The 22,302-nt window shown below is 41.3% G+C and overlaps 2 protein-coding genes across 9 annotated transcripts in view; one reads left to right on the top strand and one right to left on the bottom strand.

The window, feature by feature from the left end:
- The window catches only part of OPN3 (opsin 3), a 47,611-nt gene extending 46,739 nt beyond the window's left edge, over nucleotides 1-872 (bottom strand). For all 3 annotated transcript variants that reach the window (XM_003735287.5, XM_035280972.3, XM_035280973.3), the window contains exon 1: nucleotides 429-872. In XM_003735287.5, coding sequence (XP_003735335.1) covers nucleotides 429-801 — 373 coding nt within the window. In that variant the 5' untranslated portion in view covers nucleotides 802-872. The remainder of the gene's footprint in view (nucleotides 1-428) is intronic.
- The window catches only part of WDR64 (WD repeat domain 64), a 155,183-nt gene continuing 133,271 nt past the window's right edge, over nucleotides 391-22,302 (top strand). For 2 of the 6 annotated variants that reach the window (XM_078357244.1, XM_035280965.3), the window contains exons 1-3: nucleotides 391-508; nucleotides 3,975-4,078; nucleotides 16,940-17,070. In XM_078357244.1, the coding sequence (XP_078213370.1) occupies nucleotides 17,048-17,070 (23 nt within the window). In that variant the 5' untranslated portion in view covers nucleotides 391-508; nucleotides 3,975-4,078; nucleotides 16,940-17,047. Of the gene's footprint in view, nucleotides 509-3,974; nucleotides 4,079-12,717; nucleotides 13,068-16,939; nucleotides 17,071-22,302 lie in introns of those variants that run through there. The other 4 variants (XM_078357245.1, XM_078357246.1, XM_008985742.5 and 1 more) reach the window with 3 other exon arrangements.

Raw genomic sequence — 22,302 nt, 5'->3', positions numbered from 1 at the left:
CAACTTCCACGACCTAATCCTTTTTTTCCTTGAACCTCTTGACTCTACAGGCCCTCGTCTCTTTCCTCAAAGTGTAAAAAGCTTCGTGCCCTGTTGAGTTATCTTAAGCGGTGAAAACAAATGAGGAGACAGGCTGGAGTCAGGGGTCGACGTTGGGGCAGAAGACAGACGACAGGAACGCAGACGGGGCAGCGTGGGGCGGAAGGGGACGGAGGAAGAGGAAGGCATCCGCCGTGCGGCCGGGGTCGAGCAGCGCCAGGAGGCCGAGCGGGGTGCAGGGTGGCGCAGGGCGGGGGGCGCGGGGCGAGCGGGAAGCCGTGCGGGGCGGGCGGGGGCGGGCGGGGGCGGGCGGACGCACCGAGCGGGCGGCGGGGCGGGAAGTGGAAGTTTGCAGAGGGAGGCTGCCTCCTCCTCCCGGGCCAACTCACCGAAGAGGCTGCCGCTAAACCCGTCCCACACGCAGCCCACGGTGTCCCACACCCAGCCGTTCCTCAGGCAGGACACGAAGGTAAAGGTGACCCCGAAAAGGGACACCAGCAGGTTGCTGAGGCTGATGTTGACCAGGAGGAGGTGGGTGGGAGTGCGGAGTCGCTGGAACTTGTAGTAGAGGACGAGCACCAGCAGGTTGTTGCCGACGCCCAGCAGCCCTATGGAGCCCAGCAGCAGCGCCAGGCGCTCGTAGGTGCCGGGGCTGAAGAGCGGCGCGGGGCTCAGCGTCCCCGCCGGCGCCGGCCCCTCAGCGCCTGCGGCCTCGCCGCCGTCCCAGTAGCCCTGGCCGCCGCTGCGGTTCCCCGAGTACATGGCCCGGAGTCGGCGCGCTGGGCGGGCGGAGGCGCTCAGCTTGCGACCCGGCTCGCGGCGCGCTCCACACTGGGTGGGGCTCGGGCTGTGCCACCGGCTCTGGCCATTGTGCTCTGAGGGGCCCGCGCTGCCGCTCGCCGGGCCCGCCTTCTCCCCGCCCCTTCCGCCCGCGAATCCCCTAGCCCCGCCCCTCCTCACGGCGCGTCCTCGCCGCTCCCGAGGACCCGTCCTTTTAGTCCTGCCCCTCCGTGGGCGCGTCCTCTTAGCCCCGCCCCCCTTGGGCGCGTCCTCGTGGCTGGCTGGTCCCGCCCCGACTGGTCGAGCCCCCTCTTCTGGTCGGCGTGGACGCGCGTAGGGGGAGAGCCGGGGAGCCAGGGCCGCAGGGTGTTATTGCTGGCTCCTCACAACCCCACTTTCCTGCACCCAGCTTGAAAGCTTCCTGTCCACTCGCCCATTCACTCACTCACTTAGGCATTCATTTATTCCTAAGTATTTATGGGCACCTGCGCCCACCTCGTGCTGGCAGGAATTGGGTTTCTCCCCTTCCTGGGAAGCTGTATTAACCCACCACCAGCCTACGAAGCCCATCCCGCCTCATACATTTAATGCAAACAAAACCAAAGAAAACATTGAAGAGCTCAGGGTGGCCTTACAAACCAGAAAACTGAAAAGAAATACAACAAATTGATAGACGGTGCCTGCCTAACTACCTGAGAGCTAGAGGACGTATGTCCCAGGGCTTATACAAGAGCCTGCCACTCTCAGAGAGTCTGGGATGAAAACTCTGAAAATGGCATTCCAATGAAACTGACTTTAAGTCCTCGGCTGGACCCCAAGGTCTTCCAAATACCATCCTTCCTGTGCTGGAAAGTGTGGGTAGATCTTTTCTGTCACTGAGGCCTGCTGAAGTCCTTCAAAGGCAGTGAAAGATTCAACCTAAATCTAGCAGGTATAGAAGGCAGGTGCTATATTTAGAACAGCACACATTTTCCACTGGGCCTCTTCTCCTGTAGTGATGAAAATATAGTCCAAGTCAAATATAGGTTGTGAACGTCATCACACTCTCCAAGGACTGCTTCTGCCTTTGTCACTGCACAGTCCCTAAGGAAGCCCTACTGGAGGATCACAGTCCTGAGCCACACCTGCAGACTGTCGTGTACACTGGTGACGAACACAGGGTTTGTTCAAGCTAAAGAAATTGCTTTCCATGCAGGCATTTACCCCTCTCACCTCTGTTTGAAAGATCAGTAGGGAATGATTAGCTTTGATCAATTTACATTACGAATTCCCTAGAGAGAGGATCTAATAGGCTGGCAGTGGCTCTTTGCCTTGGTGCATTGAGCAATTGCTAAGGGGCAGTGTGCTCTGCCTTCAACACCTTGATTTTCCTTCAAGCCTTCTGCTCTGGATTTGCCATCTGTGAGACTTCCTACCAACCCACCCCTTAAAAAAAGACACATCTAATTGTTAATTTTAGATTTGTACAACCATTGAACAAAACATAACCATTTAACAAGTTGTATGTTTAATGTCCAGTATGTTTTACATGCCTAGTCTTCAGTAGGTTCTCAATAAATAGTAATTTGAATGAATGAATAAATAAGAACTCACTATATTTTTTCCTATTCATTCTTTGTTGCTGAGTCCTTGCCCTTGTAAAGCTTACATTCCAATAGTGTTGGGAAAACAGACAAAAATTAGATAAGTACATCTGTAGGGTATTAGCTGGTGGCAAATGCCATGAAGAAATATAAGGTGTCAGACATGGTGACTCGTTCCTGTAACTCCAGCACTTTGGGAGACCAACGCAGTAGGATTGCTTAAGCCCGGGAGTTCAAGACCAGCCTGGGCAACAAAGTGAGAACCCCCTAATCTCTTCAAAAAATAGAAAACTAGCTGGGCAAAAAGTACATGTCCATAGTCCTAGCTACTGAGGAGGCTGCGGCAGGAGCTATGGGAGATGCGGAAAGAAGTTTGTAAGAGTTAAAGAGAGGAAAGAAACATGAACGGCAGCTCAACAGTCAGACAGGTTTATTTTGGAGAATAAACCTGATAGGAGCTTCTGGCCAGTTTCAGTCAGGAGCGCTCTCTTTTACAGACTAAGAGTATTTAAGGGTTTTAGGACAAGAGAGCTTATTACAGGCGTGGAATGTTTCTGTGTGGAGGGTAAGTTTATTGCAGGGTTGGAATGTCTCTGTTGGAGGGTATCTCAGGGTTGGCATGTCTCTGATCAGGGAGGGGTTTATCTTAAGGTGGGAATGTTTCTGGTCAGAGGTGTCATTTGTGGTTTATGGTCCTGCTGACCTTAGGCCATTAGGCTGATGCCTTTTGGATTTAGGTGGTTTTTAATCAAGGGGAATTTTAACATGGAAATGCTTGTCCAAGATGGCAATGGTCCTGCTCTGTCGAGGTTGTTATTTAGACAAGGTGGTTATGGGCAGTAAGACTGTGCTTGACATGTTGGAGGAACAATAAGGAAGCAAGAATGAGAATCAGGAAATGCAGCCAGCAAGGTGGGTGAGTACTGAATGGCCAGATTATGCAGGACCTTGGTTGTTTCAATAAAAGGACTTCAGCTTTTGTTCAACCAGAGTAAAATCCAGGCCAGTGCCTACTAGCAGTGAATGCAAAGGACGAATAAGAGGGCTTTGACAAATGTTTAAGCATTTTTGATACAGTAATTTTACAATATTATGAACTGTTAAAAACATTTATTGGGCTTGACAGAAACAGGGAATGATACCACATATATGATTTCATTTTTCAGTAAGAATATATGTTTTCTTAATTTTAGAATTATGTAATGACAGGATAATGGCAAAACACTACAATCTTTTATTTAAAAAAAAAAAGACAACTTAAAAAGCGAGTGCAATGCCAGCATTATATAGTTTAGCTATTTGTCCCCACCCAAATCTCATGTTGAAATGTAATCCCTAATACTGGAGGTGGGGCATTGTGGGAGGTCTTTGGGTCATAGAGGCGGATCCCTCATGAATGGCCTTGGCCATCCCCTTGCTTATAACTGAACTCTAGTTCTGTGTTCACGTGAAGATCTGCTCATCTAAAAGTGTGTGGCAACTCCCCCATCACTCTCTCTCTCTCTCTCTCTCTCTCTCTCTCTCTCTCTCTCTCTCTCTCCCCCGCTCTTGATTTGATTGTTGCCATGTGAGATGCCTGCTCTACTCTGCCTTCTACCATGAGTAAAAGCTCCCTGAGGCCTCCCCAGAAGCTGAGCAGATGCCAACACCATGCTTCCTGTACAGCCTGCAGAACTGTGAGCCAATTAAACCTCTTTTCTTCATAAATTACCCAGTCTCAGGTATTTATAGCAATGCAAGAATGGCCTGCTACATAGCATGAGGACAAACATGTAGACCAATGGAATAGAATAGAGAGCCAAGATGTAAACTCTTATATAATGGTCAATTGGTTTTTGACAAGGATGCCACTGTCATTCTGTGGAGAAAGGACAGTCTTTTCAACAAATGATGCTGGGCAAACTGCACATCCACGGGCAAAAGAATGAAGTTGGAGCCTTACATTATATCATATATAAAAATTAACTCAAAATTAATTGAAGACCTAAATGTAAAAGCTAAAATCATAAAACTCTTAAAAGAAAATTTCTTGGGTATGACACCAAAAGTACAGACAACAGGAGAAAAAAAAATAGATAAATTGGACTTTATCAAAATTAAAAACTGTTGTACATCAAAAGGCACTGTCAAAAGAGTCAAAAGACAACCCACCAAATGGGAGAAATACTTGCAAATCATACATCTGATAAGGCATTAATTCCAGACTATATAAAGAACCTCTATAACTCAACAACAACAAAAAACTCCATACAACCCAATTCAGAAATAGGCAAAGGATCTGAGTAGACATTACTCCAACAATATACTAATATCCAAAAAGCACATGGAAAGAAATTCACCATGATTAGTCATTAGGGAAATGCAAATCAAAACCACAATGACATACCACTTCCCACCTACTAGAAAGGCTGTCATCAAAAAACAAAACAAAAAACACAAATACAAGCATTGGTAAAGATGTGGAGAAATTAGAGCCCTGTTATACTGCTGATGGGAACGTAAAATGGTGTGGCTGCTGTGGAAAACAATTTGGTAGTTCCACAAAAAGTTAAACATTGAATTATTGTGAGCTCATGCCTATAACCTCAGTGCTTTGGGAAGCTTAAGCAGGATGATCGCTTCAGGCCAAGAGTTCAATGACCAGCCTGGGCTACATAGTAAGACCCCATCTCTACAGAAAAAATTTAAATGTTAGCTGAGTGTTGTGGCACATACCTGTAGTCCCACCCAGCTACTCAGGAGGCTGAGGCGGAAGTATCCCTTGAGCCCAGGAGTTTGAGGCTGCAATGAGCTGTGATCGTGTCACTGCACTCCAGCCTGGGCAACACAGTGAGACCCTGTCTCAGAACAAAAAATTAAAACAAAAAGAATTGCCATATGATCTAGCAGTCCTGTTCCTAGGTATATACCCAAAAGATTTGAAAGCAGGGACTCAAACAGATATTTGTATACTAATATTCAAAATGTTCATTATTCAAAATAGCCGAAAAGTAAAAACAACTCAAATACCCATCAAGAGATGAATGATACTTGGAATGTGGTGTATATGTACAATAGGGTATTATTCAGGCATATTTGGAAAGAAATGAAATTCTAGCACATGCTACAATATGAAAGAACCCTGTAAACATTATAAGTGAAATAAACCAAACACAAAAGGACAAATATGATATGATCCTAATGATACAAGGTAACTGTAACAGACAAATTCATAGAGACAGAGAGTAGAATGGTGGTTACCAGAAGCTGAGAAGAGGGAAGAATGAGAAATGAGTGTTTAATGGGTACAGAGTTTCTGTTTAAGAGGATGAAAAAATTCTGGAGACGAATCGTGGTAACGGTTGCACAAGACTCTACATGTGCCACTGAATGGCACACTTAAAAATGATTAGAAAGGGAAATTTTATGTTATATATATATTTTTTTACCACATTTTTTTTTAGAAAAGAAAAAAGCATGTGCAAATTGTGCATGCATCTCACTCTCTCAGAGTGGGAGAAGTAAACTACTATAACCAGTTGATGAAGCAAGCTGAACTCAGTATGCTGCCACCAAAAAGCAACTTGTTCTCCCTACTCATTTCAAATATTTTCTGACCACCTGCTCCTTCCTGCCCTTAAGAATTTTGGCAGCTTCCGAAGCTCGTCTACTCTCTTGCAGTTGCTATCAAGGCCAGAACTTTGTAATGTTGTAATGCTGAAAATTGAAAACTCATGTAAAACTCACTTGTTCACCCTCCAAGATAGAGCCTGCATCAGGCCTGGAGAACTTCTGTGAGGGTAGAGGTGGGAAAGATAACAACCTTAGCTACCCACATTTTCTTGCTCTACTTCCTGTAGATGCTGCTCTGGGACCCTTTGGGATTGTGAGGGAAAAAAAGTCTCCTTGATTGGTAAAGTTGTCATCTGATATTGGTGCTCTCTGCTGGGTGCAGAGGCTCACGCCTGTAATCCCAGCACTTTGGAAGGCCGAGGTGGGTAGATCACTTGAAGCCAGAAGCTCTAGACCAGCCTGGCCAACATGGTGAAACCCCATCTCTACTAAAAATACAAAAATTAGCCAGGTGAGGTGGCATGCACCTGTAATCCCAGCTACTTGGGAGGCTGAAGTAGGAGACTCTATTGAACCCTGGAGGCAGAGGCTGCAGTAAGCCGAGATCTCACCATTGCACTCCAGCCTGGGCAACAGATTGTGATTTTGTCTAAAAAAAAAAAAAAATTGATATTGGTGTTCTCTGATTGCGGTAAATTTTAAGTGCTGGGTTTTTCTCTTCTAGGATGATTTGTGGGTTCTGTAGAGAAACGGACATCTCTGGCATCTTTCTCACACAACTCTCTCAATGGGACAATGCCTTTAGTAGCTGACTGCTGGGATCTCGCTCTCTGCCCCTGCTTGGGGACCCTCCCAAGCTGACCCAGCCTGGCCTCTCTACTGGAAGTCTAACATCTGGTCCTCTGTACATATGTATGCATTTTTGCCCTGCCAAATTCTGGAAGTGGTCTGCTGCAGAGAGCTGGCCAGCCCCAGGCTCTCCCTGTCAGTGCCCCTGGGATAGAAAGAAGTGGGGAGCAGTCATGGCTCCTCCATTACTCTGAAAATTCTCCCTGTGAAAATGTTCATTAAGGATATCCTTGAAATCCTAATGAACTCATTGCCTTCTCTTAAGTAGTTTGAAGGTGAGCATGAGCTAATGCTTGTGGAACTGGTTCCTAATGCCTGCACACATCCTCTCTCATGGGGCATCTAGCCCTGTCCTTTAGATAGAAAGAGGTTCATTGAAAACCCTCTAAACACCCTCTTACATTGGAACATTAAATTATCACAACACCTATATTGCAAAGTATAGGAAAGTGAGGAATGGAGACAGGTTCATCTGGCATTCTTGTTTGAAAACTGATAACCCCTAGCCTTCTGTGTCATGTGGCAGCAGACAGGGAACTTCAATCAAGCATTCTCCTTCTCAGGGTTGAGAAGCATCCTTCCCTGGCCCCTCTAACCTTGGTCTCTGGTGAGCAGCAGAAGAGCCCTTACTGAAAATCTTGCCAAATATTTATGTACCTTTCCTATCTTAGGAAATGGAATTTAGTAAATGTGATTGAACTTTTTTTAAAAAGAGAGAATCTAGCATGCCTCAAGATTCTGAATGCCAATGCTGCTGGGGCATACAGCTCCTCAGATGGGTGAGATGTAAGGATCTGTTCAATACAAAAACTGTGTATCTATTGACATCCCTCAACCCACAAATACATACACTTGTTTTTAACATAAAATCTCACTTGTAACATGACTGTTAAAAAGTGGAGTTTACATGACAAAGGAGGAAGGGAAGAGTAAACATTTAATTTCTGGAAGAGATTGGTTAGTGAAGTTATGATTTATATATATCTCCATACCAATACCCACTGTAGTGAAAGTTTGGTACACTGGGGACAAAGAGAACATTTATAAGTTTCCTGAGGGAGGAAAATAAAAACAATCTACATACAAAGCATCAGGGATCAGAATAGCTTATAATCTATTAGGAGCTGATTAGAATACAGGAGCTGATTAGAATACAGTCCTTATAACAACAACACTAGTAGCAAAAAGACAATGGAGTAATAGCTTCAAAATGTTGAAAGATAATGATTTCCAATCTAAAATTATGTACCCAACCAAATATCAATGAAGTGCAAGGAAAGATCAGGATATTTTCGGATATGCAAGTATCAAAAACATATCTATCTTCCAGGCACTATTTCTGAATATGAGTTACCAAAATGAGGGAAGAAACCATGGTGAAGAAAGACATAGTATACAAGCTCGAAAATAAGGGAATTCTCAAAATGATGAAAAGAGATGGTAGTAGGACAGCCATGCCCCAATGTATATAAGGCATCAGTCCAGACTGCAGGGGTGTGACTCAAGAGATTGACAGCAAGATGCCTTCTGCTCTTGTGTCATCTTTTTATCCTGAAAATGTGAGAGTGAATCTACCACAGATTCTTAGCAGTACCTGGTCACCAAGGGCCATGTACTGTTGAAGCTCCTGCCTACCTCGTTGTCCCCTGCCATGGGCATTAGCTGAGAATACTCATTTCACTGCAAAGGAGTTCTTCACTGATTCATCCTGGAAACTGGAGTTGGCCATTGTGAACCTAGAAGCAGAAAATGCAGAGCAACCTATTGCTCCAACAACATTTGTGCTAGATGACTGACACCAGGCCTATACAACAGAGCAGCTGAGGACCCAGCCATGGGCCTTGAGTCATGGTAGCACCTTCTTCCATACATGGGCCCATATAATATTCATGGAAGCTGAAGCCAAATCATGCACAGCAATTTTTCCACCTACTTTTTTCTAGTCTTTTTCTGACAGTGGCCATATCATTTCTTTGCTTATACAGCTAGGTATGTGTTTGTTTCTGACTTTTTATAATGATTGCCTTTCATCGTCATTTATATGTAAAAATTGATAAAATAGCAAAATACTTCTTTGAGAAAAATAGGTAGAAAAGAAAAAATATACACTTATGAAGGGCATTAGAAAAATGGGGAAAGATTTATGAAGTTATACATTAAAACTGAAATAACATGCATAGTTCTGTTGAAACTAAAATTACCAAAATATGTGGTCTGGGCTTAGAAGGCAGTTTTTAAAAATTATTAGTTTTTTGTAAGTGTAAGAACATGTAAGAGTGATTCTCAATGTTCTTTAAATCTGTGACTATGTTATTTTTGCAACTGAGAAAATATAAGTACAAATGCATCCGACAGCTCTATAAATGACCTTAACAGCTGTGAATTGCTCCTGCATATAACATCGAAGATGTTCCCAAAAGCCTCTGCTATCATATGCATTTATACCTACTATCACTATGTCCCCTCCTACGACTTTCTCTTTAGCCGGCCATTCCACTGAGTTAGGCTTTCTCAAGGTCACTAGCATCCACGTTCCAATGGTTAATTTTCAGTCCTCATCTTATGTAGGTCCTCAGCAGTGCTTGGCAAGGTTGACTGCTCCTTCATGCATTATCCATAGATATTTCAGTATGTGGTTCTAACACACAACATCACATAAATAACAGTACTATGGTCCAGATGTTTATGTCTCCCCAAAATTCATATGTTGAAACCTAAGTCCAAGGTGATGGTACTAAGAGTTGGAACCTTTGGAAGGTCATTAGGTCATGAGGGTTCCACCCTCATGAATGGGATTAGTGCCCTTATGACAGGGCTTGAGGGAACCTATTCGTCCCTTCCACCATGTGAGGACACATAAAAGACACCATCTCTGAAGAGCAGACCCTCGGTAGACACTGAATCTGCTAGAGCCTTGGTTTTGGACTTTCCAACCTCCAGAACTGTGAGAAATTTCTGTTGTTGATAAATTACTCAGTCTAAGGCATTTTGTTACAGCAGCAGGAATGGACTAAGACAAATAATATAACAAAATATAACTATCAAATCTGAACAAGGAACAATAATTTCTTATTATCGTCAAATATCTACGTAATGTTCCAATTTCCAATTGTCTCATGCATTTTAAATTATTTTTGAGTTCGTTTGTTGAGTCAAGATCAAAATACAGTCCACACACTGTGGTTGGATGGTGTTTCTTTAAAATCCCCTTTTCTATAGCTCCCCTCCTTCTTCCTTTTTTCTTCGTATGCAATTTCTTTATTGAATAAACTGGATTGTTCATCCAATGGCTCTTTCCTTTTCAAAACGGCTTCTTTCCTTGGCTCTTGGGATGATGCTTTCTCTTGGTTCTCCTCCTGCCTCACTAAACACTCGTATTTAGTCAGTGGTTCTTCTTGATCACTGTGACCTCCCAACACTGGCACGCTCAGGGTTTGGTCCTCACCTTGCTTTCTTCTTTATCTGCATTGACTCCCAGATGATCTCATCCAACTAATGGCTTTAAATGCAATACCATCTGAATGCTGATGACTCCCAAGTTCTCCCCAAACCCTGGACACACCCACAATTGTTTATCTAATCGAAGTCTCAAACTTAGCATATCCTGAGCTGAATTCCAATTCCCCGCCCACCCCTAACAAAATCTGCTCCTCCTACTGGCTTCCTTCCAAACACAGTAAATTCCATCTTCTTCATTTCATAGGGCCAGGATCCCGGGGGCTATCCTTGATCCTTCTCTTGCTCTCATGCCCCTATCTAATCTAATAGCAAATGTGTTACGTCTGCCTTCACACAATCTGACCACTTCTCACAGCCTTTGTCACTAGCTCCCTAATCCAAGCCACTGTCCTCTCTTACTTGCATTACTGAAATTGCCACCTAACTGTCTTTCTGACTTCTACCCTCTCTCCCTTTCAGTTTATTCTCAAGGCGGCTAGAAGGATTCTTTTCAAATTCAGGTCAGATCCTGTCACTGTTCTGCTCAAAAAGCCGTCATCTCAGAGTAAAAGCCAAAGTCCAAAAACAGCCTATGAGGTCCCACATGACCTGGATGCCACCCCCTGACTCTATTGCATTCTCTCCCTACCTCTCCCTCTCCTCCCACCCCACCTTGGTCACACTGGCCTCTGTTGTTTCTCAGATATGTGAAGCACACACTGATCTCAGATCTTCACATCTGCTGTCCCTAGCACATCCTTCCACCATTTATCTACACGACTTGCTGCCTCACTGCTTTCAGATGTCTGCCCAGACAGCTGGCTATCAATGGGCCTTCCCGGAGCTCCCTACCTCTTTTGCTTTGATTTATACCTCCTCCCCAATACACACACCATTCCTCTCTCTCTATAGCATGAATTGTCCACTGATGTATTATTTATTTATTTGTCTGTCTTCTGCTGAGCAGCTGTTTTATTCACTGCTGTATCCTCAGTGTCTAAAACAGCCTGGAGCATGAAGTAGGTGTCCAGTAAATGTTTTCTAGATGAATTAATTGTGAATGCAATAATACCTACATTAGAATCGTAAGAAGAGTGATCCTCCAGATGTCACTGCGTGGTGGTTTGAAAGCTTTAAAGGAAAAAGAAGGAGAAACAAATGGGATTGGGGGATTTTTCTTTAAATACAATCTTACCTTGCTCTCCTACCAGATAGTTAGAGGTGGACACCAAGAAGGCAGTGCTGGGACTGGAGGTGCACTGAAATGCCATCTGCTTCATTTCTGAATGCAAGTTCTTGCAAAACGTTTTAAAAGATGAACTACCAAGGGGTAGGAAATTTATCTAATTCATCTAAGCCATAGAAAGTTAACTAATTTTTGAGAAACATTAAACAACTTCTTCCCATAAAAAAGTCGAAAATGGGAAAACCTGAGTCAATAATGGCAATTGGACTAATTGGGATTGGAGATTGCAGAAAGGCCTCTTCTAATTCAACTGACACCTTACCTTGAAAAGCTCTCCTCATAATCAGGAGGCACTCCTTCCTCATCCTTGGCTCACTTTATTATTTCAATCAAAGGACAATGCACAAAGAAAAAGAGCATTTGTGTTCCCTATGACCTCTAAAAATGTTTGTGGAAGAAATGACAGGTGCTGAAATACATTTTATCTTTAGAAGTTCAAATTTTCATATCCAGTACAATGGCAAGAGTGAGTGCGAACATTTTATTTTTTTTTTTGAGATGGAGTCTTGCTCTGTTGCCCAGGCTGGAGTGCAGTGATGAGATCTTGGCTCACTGCAACCTCTGATTCTTGAGTTCAAGTGATTCTCCTGCCTCAGCCTCCCAAGTAGCTGGGGTTACAGGCATTGGCCACCACAGCAGTCTAATTTTTGTATTTTTAATAGAGACTGGGTTTTGCCATGTTGGCCAGGCTGGTCTTGAACTCCTGACCTCAGGTGATCCACTTGTCTCAGCCTCCCAAGTAGCTGGGACTACAGGTGTCCACCACAACAGCAGGCTAATTTTTGTTTTTTTGGGAGAGACTGGCTTTTGCCGTGTTGGCCAGGCTGGTCTTGAATTCCTGACCTCAGATGATCCGCTTGCTTCAGCCTCCCAAAGTTCTGGGATTACAGGTGTGAGCCACCATGCCCGGCCAAACTTTACTTTCCCTGGCACTGTGAGGAAGGCAAAAGGTTTGAGGTGAAAAGAGATAGAAGAGGGAGAAAATATTATCCAGTTTTCTTACTTGGTCTTTACTCATTCCTTTTCCCTCCCAAGCAGGATACACAACACACACACACACACACACAGACACGCACACACAGTCTGTGGGGAAAAAATTTCAATCTCCTCCTTATGAAGGAAGTAAGATGTTACAGAGATATTATGATGCAATGAGGACCCTATGAAGGCCACTGATAACATTGTGAGGTCAGGATTTTTACTGAAATGTTTGCCTGTAAGAAATCTGTCAGACCTAAATCAGCTTTCCTTCCTGCTAACATCCTAGTGGCAACTCCTACTACTACCCACAGTATGGGATTTTAAGATCAAAGGAATGAGACCTAGGGCAAAAACCGAGACAGCAGGGAGGCATTGTAACAACTGGAAGGTTTTCCAAATTGGTAAAGTCAGCAGTATTCCTTCTGAACAGAAGTAAAAGATTCCCTTTGTCCCTATGGATATCAGCGAGAAAAACGGTCTCAACACAGCACTTCAGATTCGCAATTTCAAAAAGTCCTTGAACAGGTTTGAAAAATTGATTGAACAAACAGCAGCTCAGAAAAGAGATGAAAGAGCAGGCTTATTTATCCATAAAGAAGGTAAGATCAGCAATTACGATACAGTCCAACTGGGTCTGTCAGTTAGAACTGGAAAATGTTTTAAGCCATCAGAGAGAAGCATCAGAGCTTAATGGCAAAGAATGGGTGCTGAGAGGGACTGCAGACCTGAGTTCTTGTTCTTTCTGTGTCCCTACATAACAAAGTGTACATGGGGAAGCTTTTTTTTTTTTAACTTCTCTGAACCTAAGTTGCTTCAACTGTAAAATTATGGGACTGGACTAAATGATGTCCAGTATTCTTCTGTAGACATTGCCATTTGGTTGACCTGGGACTCTCAGTAGTGCCTAGCGCTGCTCTTTCTTTGCCTGAAGGTATCATGAAACCATAAGGACTTTCATAAGAAGGGCAGCTTCCTGCCTCACTATGATTCCATTGTCTTGGCCACTCTCCGCATCTCTAGGCAGGCGTGATCTTGAGGATGCAAGCTAAGGAGAATATGGTGGACAGTGATGTTGAAGGAGGATTTGCAGCAGAGAGGCCAGTGCATAAGCAATAAGGTTCAAGGGGAGTGGTATAATGTACAGCTTTGGGGCATTGAGGACAGCTGAGAAAAATAAAGCTAAAGGGCAGAGTGAAAAACTAACAGAACAAATCCTGCTGTTGCAATGAAAGGAACAGAGACCATATAACTGCTAGTAGGATAGTATAGCCAGCCTCTCAGTGTGCCAGACTGCATAGTCATATGTAAGTAAAAATCTTGACTTTGGGTGTTCAAACCTAAACTGGTATTAAATGAATAGTAGTTAATAATTTATAGTCATTTTAATCAATGTAATTATGTTCATTTTATTTGTGAAAAAATGGGAGCTGAAGTTAAATCATTGACCCAAGTTACCCAACCTCTAAGTGTTAAAGCGTAGACTCGGACCTTTTGGATATGCTTTTTAGATGATTGGCAGCTTGACCAGGCTTTCTAAACTACTCAGCAAAACTTGCATTTTTTCCTAGTCAGTTTGTTTTGCCTCTCTCTAGTTGGTTTTTCAAAACCCTTGCCGCTTTTTCTGAATTCTCTATGGGATCTCTACTTCTGTCAGCCAAGTTTTCTATATCACAAAAGAAAGCAAGGCCAAAAGACAAGACTCTCCAAACTCCTTTTTCCACTTCCGAATCACTGAAAGCAGTAGTTGCCCTTCTTTCTATTTCTCCTCCCCTTCAAGGATATCAGTGTGCTGCAGCTTCAAAATCTCCTTTTCCAGTGGATTCGTCCTCTCAATCTAAAAATATCCTCAAGCGTCATGACCTTGGCTTCCTCTTTTCTTTAAGCTACCACTGTATGCCTCTCCTTTGCTTCTCCACTGAACTTCCCCACAGTATCACCATTTAACTTTCAGTCTACTCAGGTCTGGCTTCTCTGATCACTTTGCTGTAACCAAGGTATCTGATAACCTAATATACTTGCCAAATTCAATACATTGTTTTCATTTTCCAGCCTACTTGGCCATTGCACCACATTGACACTATTAGCTCCCTCTGCTTCAAGAAACTTCCTTGTCCTGCGTCTTCCATCATATCATTCTTATTTTTCCCTGGCTCCGTTCTTTCTTTGCTTCTTTTTCTCCTTGGGCTTTGCCTACTGGTGTTCTTTCTCTCTCAGTCTTATAGCATACCTACTATCTAACTAGTTTCCTAAGCCAGATATCTTGGTACAGACTAATCAAAAAATGCCAGGAGACTTAACTGTAAGACTAAAAGGCTCCAAAATTCAAAACTTTTTGAGAGCTGAAGTTAGATAATGACATACAAATATTTGCTTTCCAATGATTCAGTGCATACAAACTTTGATTCATGTACAGAATCATTAAAACTGTTGTATAAAATTACCCCCAGGCTATATGTATAAGGTGTATATTAAGTGTAAATAAATTTTGTGTTTAAACATGTGTCCTATTCCCGAAATATCTCACTATGTACAGTATATGCAAATATCCCAAATCGGAAAAAATATCCATAATCTGAAATACTTCTAGTTGCAAGTATTTTAGATAATGGATACTCAACCTCTGTAACCTTTCACTATGTCATGGTATCTATCTATTGGCTTATTACAATAGCCTATTACTACAATAGTCTCCTTGACGAGTTAATCATTTCTCTATACTTCTGCCAAGAGTTCGTTATTTTAAAAAATTATCGATCTGCCATATTCCTGGTTTATTTGCTCACCTCTAAAATCCATATATGCTAACTTGGCATGTAAGGCCATACACAGCTTGCCTCAGCCCACCTTCTTAGTCTCAACTCCTGGCATTGCCCTTCATGACTCTTCTTCCCTACCACAAACTTTTTGGCATTTCCAAACATGTCATCCACTTAATGACTGACTTTGCACATGTTATTCCCCAATATGGAGTGCCCTTTTTTTATTTTGGTGCCTGTAAACTCTTGCTCATCTTTCAAGACCAAATCAAATTTCACCTCTTTGTAAAAACTTCCAAACTGTCCCTAAGCAAAGCCATCCTTAGCCCTGTTAATGTAGCTTATTATCATCTTGAGGAATTTACCTGCTGCATTTAACCTGCTGAAGTTGATATTAATGTATTCATTCATTCCTGCCCCTTCTCCTCCACCGTTGGCCTGTGGTTGTTTTGAAGGCTTTGTGAACCTCAGGCTGGCACAGGGTCTGGTATCCAGAAGGTACTCCTTCAATATGTTCTAAATGCACAAATTGACCTTGCTCTCATTAAGAAACTTGCAATGACAAAGCCACATTAATTTTCTCTCTCTGTAGTTTTTAAGATTTGATTAAAACTACATACTGCTAGACAAGTTACCTTATATGACAGAGTGGCCTAAGAAAGAATGAGGAGAAGGGAGAAATGTAATCTTAACTTTTGTCAGGCTGTTAATACTGCCTGGCACAAATTCATATTTATAACAAATATTGGAAAATAAAGTCTACCTCTCACTATTACAATTAAGGAACTAAAAACTAGAGAGAATGTTTTTAATGGAACAGGGTCTACCTCAAAAATGGTATCAAGTAGATTGAAGGAATTTGTCCAAAAGTATTGTACTTAAATTTTGTCAGTGACCTGGTGGAATTAAAATTTTTCCAGAACAAGAAAGCCTCATTATCCTCATCCAGTGATATTTACAGTGAAGCTCATATCTTGTACTGGTTGCTGTAAATAAATGTAAAACAGCTAAGTAACTGTTTGGATGCCTCATAAGATTGCAGAAAATGTTCTCCCATTCTGTAGGTTGTCTGTTCACTCTGATGACAGTTTCTTTTGCTGTGCAGACGTTCTTAATTAGATTCCATTTGTCAATTTTTGCTTTTGTTGCAATTGCTTTTGATATTTTCATCATGAAATCTTTGCCTGTGCCTCTGTCCTGAATGGTATTGCCTAGATTTTCTTCTAGAGTTTGGGTCTTATATTTAAGTCTTTAATCTATCTTGAGTTGATTTTTGTAAATAGTATAAGGAAGGGGTCCAGTTTCAATTTTCTACATATGGTTAGCCAGTCCTCCCAGCACCATTTGTTGAATGGGAATCCTTTCCCCATTGCTTGCTTTTGTCAAGTTTGTAGAAAACCAGATGGTTGCAGGTATGCAGTCTTATTTTTGGGTTCTCTATTCTCTTCGATTGGTCTGTGTGTGTTCTTGTACCAGTACCATGTTTCGGGTTACTCCAGCCTTGAAGTATAGTTTGAAGTCAGGTAGTGTGATGCCTCCAGCTTTGTTCTTCTTTCTTAGGATTATGCAAAGACAAGGTCTTTAAAATGCAGATGAATCTGGTTCTTATAGATTGAGATAAGAAAATAGAAGGTTAGGAAATAAAAAATGTGGCTGAAATACAAAAGGTAGTCATTGGAATCTGATGAAAATGTACTGTACATTTTTCAATGCAGATGCAATTGATTATGACAAGTTTCATGCATCGGTGAAGGAGCTCTTTGGTCCAGATGTGAAGAATCAAGATGTGAAACGCTTTTACAGAAGACTATGCAACAACACGGATGCATCTGCAGACTGGTGTGAGGTAGTCTCATTTCATGTTCATAATATGAAATCGAAGTATTATTTTTCTAAGTTTGGAATAAATAATTAAAACAAAGCATTACTCTCACAGGGGTTGAATCACAATGAGCATGTGTCATGTTTCAATACCTACACCCATTAAGATGTGGTCACCGCCCACAAATGAAAGTGGGTAAAGTAGGTAACTATTTAGCTGTACTATTAATAAGTAACTCTTAAATACTTTCAGACCAAGCTGCCAGTTGGAGGAGCTATGCATGCCTTTACCAACAACCAAGATTTTAATGGTCTTCATTTCACTCTATATGAGATATTTCTTTTCAATGGGGTCAATGTACCCAAATTATCAGTGCATCCAAATTATTAATGTGAGAAAAGAGGCTACCATTGACTACCTGTTATGTTCCAAGTTGTTTTCTGATCAGCATGGTATTTGTTCTTAAAAAAATTGCACATATCCATACAGAGAATTAAATAATTTTTATAAATTATCTGCTTCTTTTTTAAAAAAAATCAATAGAAATAATAGACAAAAAAAGTAAGAATTCAAGGGATTTGAATACCACATTTTATAAGCCAATGGATATGTATAAGGAGAATTTAAACCCAAGACACAGAAAAAAAATGGCATCTCTCTCAAATATATACGGAGCCATCACAAAATTGACCACATTAGGCTATAAAGAAAATATTAATAAACCTGATATAATAAATTAAAAACCTAAAATAAAAGAAAGCCAAATCCTCCATATCACCCAAATAAAAAACCAAATTAATTAATTTTGGGAAAAAGTTGCAAACAAAAAAGTTTCTACTAAGCCCTTAAGGAATATATAATTCCCATGTTGTATGCATGTTTCTATAACACAGGAAAGCTGAAAAGCTATCCAATGCATTTTGTGAAGCTAAAATAGCACTGAACTGAACATAGACAAAATGTCAGGGAACTATAAGCCAATATTACTTAGAAATATAAATTCTAAACTCCTAAATAAAATGTTAACACATTGAATCCAGCAGTGCATTACAAATTATTTCCAAGTGCAATTTACCTCAGCAAAGTGTGGTTCAATATTAGAAAAGCCAGAAACAGACTTCATTTAACAAGTCAGGGGAGAAAAACTAACATGCTAGTCTCAATCCAAGGTCAGCAAAGTAAGACCTCTGGGCCAAATCTGGATAAACAGCCAGGATTGTTGTAAATAAAGTTTACGGGAACACAGAACTGCTCACTCATTTACAAATCGGCCATAGTTGCTTATGTGTACAATTCTTCTACAATAGAAGAATTACTTAGTTTTGACAGAGGCCGAATGGCCTGCAGGCCTAAAATATTTGCTACCTAGCCCGTTCCGAAAAATGTTTGCAGACTTCCAACCTTAAAGTAAAGTAAAGTTAAAAGTAGAAAATATGCCTAACAAAAATTCAATAGCTATCCTTGCTTTAAAAAGAAAATAATCTTAGCAGAACAGAAATAATAGAAAATTCCATTAATTTGAGAAAGGGAAATGACTGTATTAGTATTCTGTTGCTACTGTACTAAGTTATCATCCATTTAGCAATAGAAAGAAATACATTTCATAGTTTGCATGGATCAGGGGTCTGGGAGAGCTTCACTGATCCTCCGCTGGGTGTATCCTAAAGCTGCAATCCAGGTGCTGGCAAGGCTGGATTCTCATTTGGAAGCTCCGCTCGGGAAGAACCTACTTCCAAGCTCATTCAGGTGATTGGCAGAATTCAGTGTGTTGCTCTTTTAAGTCCGAGGGCATCAGCTTCTTGTTGACTGGAGGCTGGTGGCTTCCCTCTTGTCCTAGAAGCTGCCTGCAGCTCCCACCATGTGGCCCTCTATACTGACAGTCCATAGCTTTGCATCTTCAAGGCCAGCAGGATTTTTCTTTCTATAGTCTGATAAGAGGAAATTTTATATAATGGAAAATAATCATGGGTGAAACAGCTCATCATATTTGTCATATTCTCTTAGTTAGAAGTAAGTCATAGATTCCACCATATTTAAGGGGTAGAGATTATACAAAAGTGCGACTTTGTGTGGGAGGGGAAAGGAGGTTATTTTTGAATAGGTCCACCGTAGGAATTTACCAGAAACATATTTAAGCAAGGATCATATTTAATGCTGAAATACTAGACACAATCCCATTAAAGTCAAGAATAAGAAAAAGAATGCCTATTATTGCCACTAATCTTCAACACTTTATTGGAGGTTGTAAGCAATGCAAAGATGGGGCAAGGGGAAAAAATTGAATTGATATGTAATCAATTATTTAAAAATACAGAATTGTCGTTATTTGTGGACATGCTACCAAGAATATCCAAGAGAATTGTATGGCAAATTATTAGAGCTGAGAGAGTTCAAAAGAGTTCAAAAAAGATATTCATGGAAGAATCAGTAATTTCCACAAACACCAGGAATAACTACCTCTCTCTTTCACCAAAACGAACAAGAAAATAAAAAGATTCCGTTCACAAGAGCAGCACACAGGAGAAAATATCATGGGATAAGTCTATTGAAAAAAAGCAGCAGAATAATAATTGAAAGCCTATTTGTAAAGATACCAACTGTTCCCAAATTAATGTAAAATTTAGTGTCACATTCCTTGCCATTTCACACTGAAACATGAAGACACGGGGAAAGCTGGCCCTGACCCCTCTACCTTCTTTTGCCATTACTGTCTCCATCTTACGTCATGAGGGGTCATGTGCTCCTATATGGACACCACAGCCCATGTGTCTAAACTCTTCCATACCTTCACCTCCACAATCCACTATCCCTTGGCCACCCCTCAGAGCTAGTGGTATACACAGCAATGGTATGCAACCCATGCTCATATGGTGGATAAGAGGCTTCACGGGCCTTAAAAGTAGACTTGGCCCCTTTGGGGAGAGAATTCTGGGGTACAGGGAATCTAGGGCATGGTTTAAAAACATTGTTATGGACTCCTGATAGACAATGTCCCATTAGCTTCCACAGAAAAAACTAGAGTGGGGTCCTCTAAAGCTGTGCTGTTCGACAAAGTAGCTGCTAGCCACATGGGCTACTTACATTTAAATTAAGTTAGAAATTCAGCTCCTCCGTGGTACTAGTTTCATTCAAGTGCTCAATATTTGTATGTGGTTAGTGGCTGTTGTATTATACAGGACAGATTACAGAATATTTCATCATTGCAGAAAGTTCAATTGGACAGCACCACTCTAAAGGCATAGGTCCCTTGGCTCGATCTAAAAGCAACACTGCAAATGGAATCATGGCTGTTTTTTATATAAATATACTGATTCAATAAAGTAGAAGACATATATGTATTTAACAAGAGCTCTTAGTCACCCAAAGATTTTTAGAAATCAAATGAACAGTGAAACAGCTACTTTGCAGCCACACAGAAATGCCTGTCCTTTCCCCTAAGTCGGGTTAAGTGTACAACATGAATGCATTGTTTTGTTTTTCTGTTCCAGGGTCTAATCTGTGTCACACTTTGTAAACCCTTTCGATAGTCTCCCATAGATTGATAACTTGAATACATGTCATTAAATAGATGTGATTTTGAGAATCACATTTTCTCACTCTTCTCTATTTTCTTTTTTTTTTTTTTTTTTGAGACGGAGTTTCGCTCTTGTTACCCAGGCTGGAGTGCAATGGCGCGATCTCGGCTCACCGCAACCTCCGCCTCCTGGGTTCAGGCAATTCTCCTGCCCCAGCCTCCTGAGTAGCTGGGATTACAGGCACACACCATTATGCCCAGCTAATTTTTTGTATTTTTAGTAGAAACGGGGTTTCACCGTGTTGACCAGGATGGTCTCGATCTCTTGACCTCGTGATCCACCCACCTCGGCCTCCCAAAGTGCTGGGATTACAGGCGTGAGCCACCGTGCCCGGCCTTCTTCTCTATTTTCTTATGAATATTTCTCACACACTCAATGGTTTATGTGCATGAATACCTAATGCAATCTTATTGGACCACTTAAAATATGAAAATATGTGTCTAACAAGTGTTTCATGTCAGTATAAAAATTATACACATGTGGAAATTAGAAAAGTCTGTTTGTATTATGTATTAGATTCAGAAAAGCAATGCTTTAAAGATATCCCATATATGCCAACAAATGAGACAAAGCACTCTGGTAAATCCATTTACATGGAATTCTACAGTAACTGAGAATTTGGTCTCTGAATGAAATACTATTCTAAAATAAATTAGATTTTTTTTTTAGTTTTACAGATGAGGAAATCAAGCTTCATTCTCTCTGACATCTGCTCCTTCTGTTTCCCTTACTAGTTAGAACATCATAATCTTCCTTCATTTGTAAAAATGTCTTCTTTTTTTCAATCACCTTCTTTTCAGTTTCTCATTTAATCTTCATAATTGCTGCACAATGTAGATCATGGAGGCTATGTTACTGAAATGATAAAGATGAGAAAAAACACAAAAAGGTTAATTGACTTATCTAAAGCTGCACAGAAAGTTTGTTTTCGTTTTGGAAGTTGAGATTTATCTCCCTCTTTGTGTAGTAACTTCATATGACATTATCCTGGGGCCAGGCTCAGTGTCTAATGCCTGTAATCCCAGCACTTTGGGAGGCCAAGGCAGGAGGATTGCTTGAGCCCAGGAGTATGAGACCAGGCTGGGCAACATGGTAAGACCCTGGCTGTATGAAGAAGGAGAAGGAGAAGGAGAAAGAAGAGGAGGAAGAGGAAGAGGATGAAGAAGAAAGAAGAAAGGAGGAAGAAGAAGAGGAGGAGGAGGAGGAAAAGAAGAAGATTATGACATTATTCTGTTACATCATTTGGTTTCCTATAAATTGTGTGCAAGTTTAATAGAAAAATTCATGGCCAGCCTCTGGCACACTGTATGTGTATAAAGAATCACCTGAGGTTTTAAAAAAATGGGGCAGGAAGGTTCTTCTTTTATTGTCCTGTCATTTTTCTCACAAGCTATTTGTGTCAATGCTCCTAAGGGGCATTTCTATTTTAAGCCATGTGACCTAACCTTTCTGGGCTTCAGATCCATCATCTATAAAATGAAAACTCAATGCTAGGAGACTAACTTCATTTCAGCATGGATTTCCTAGGTGTTTTCTTAATCAGTTAATATTAATTGTATCAGGTAATAAAAACAAGATTTATTCTTTTAAACCCAGGCAGAGACATACAAATCTTATTCCGAATAGAAATCCCTTTGTGATAGTAATGCCACAGAAAAGTGCACTTTCTTTTTCAAGACGT

Source organism: Callithrix jacchus, chromosome 19 (genome assembly GCF_049354715.1).
Source record: "Callithrix jacchus isolate 240 chromosome 19, calJac240_pri, whole genome shotgun sequence".
In the NCBI taxonomy this organism is placed as follows: Eukaryota; Metazoa; Chordata; class Mammalia; order Primates; family Cebidae; genus Callithrix; species Callithrix jacchus.
Note: the sequence above shows the minus strand (reverse complement) of the source record. Positions and strands in the feature narration are given on the sequence as shown.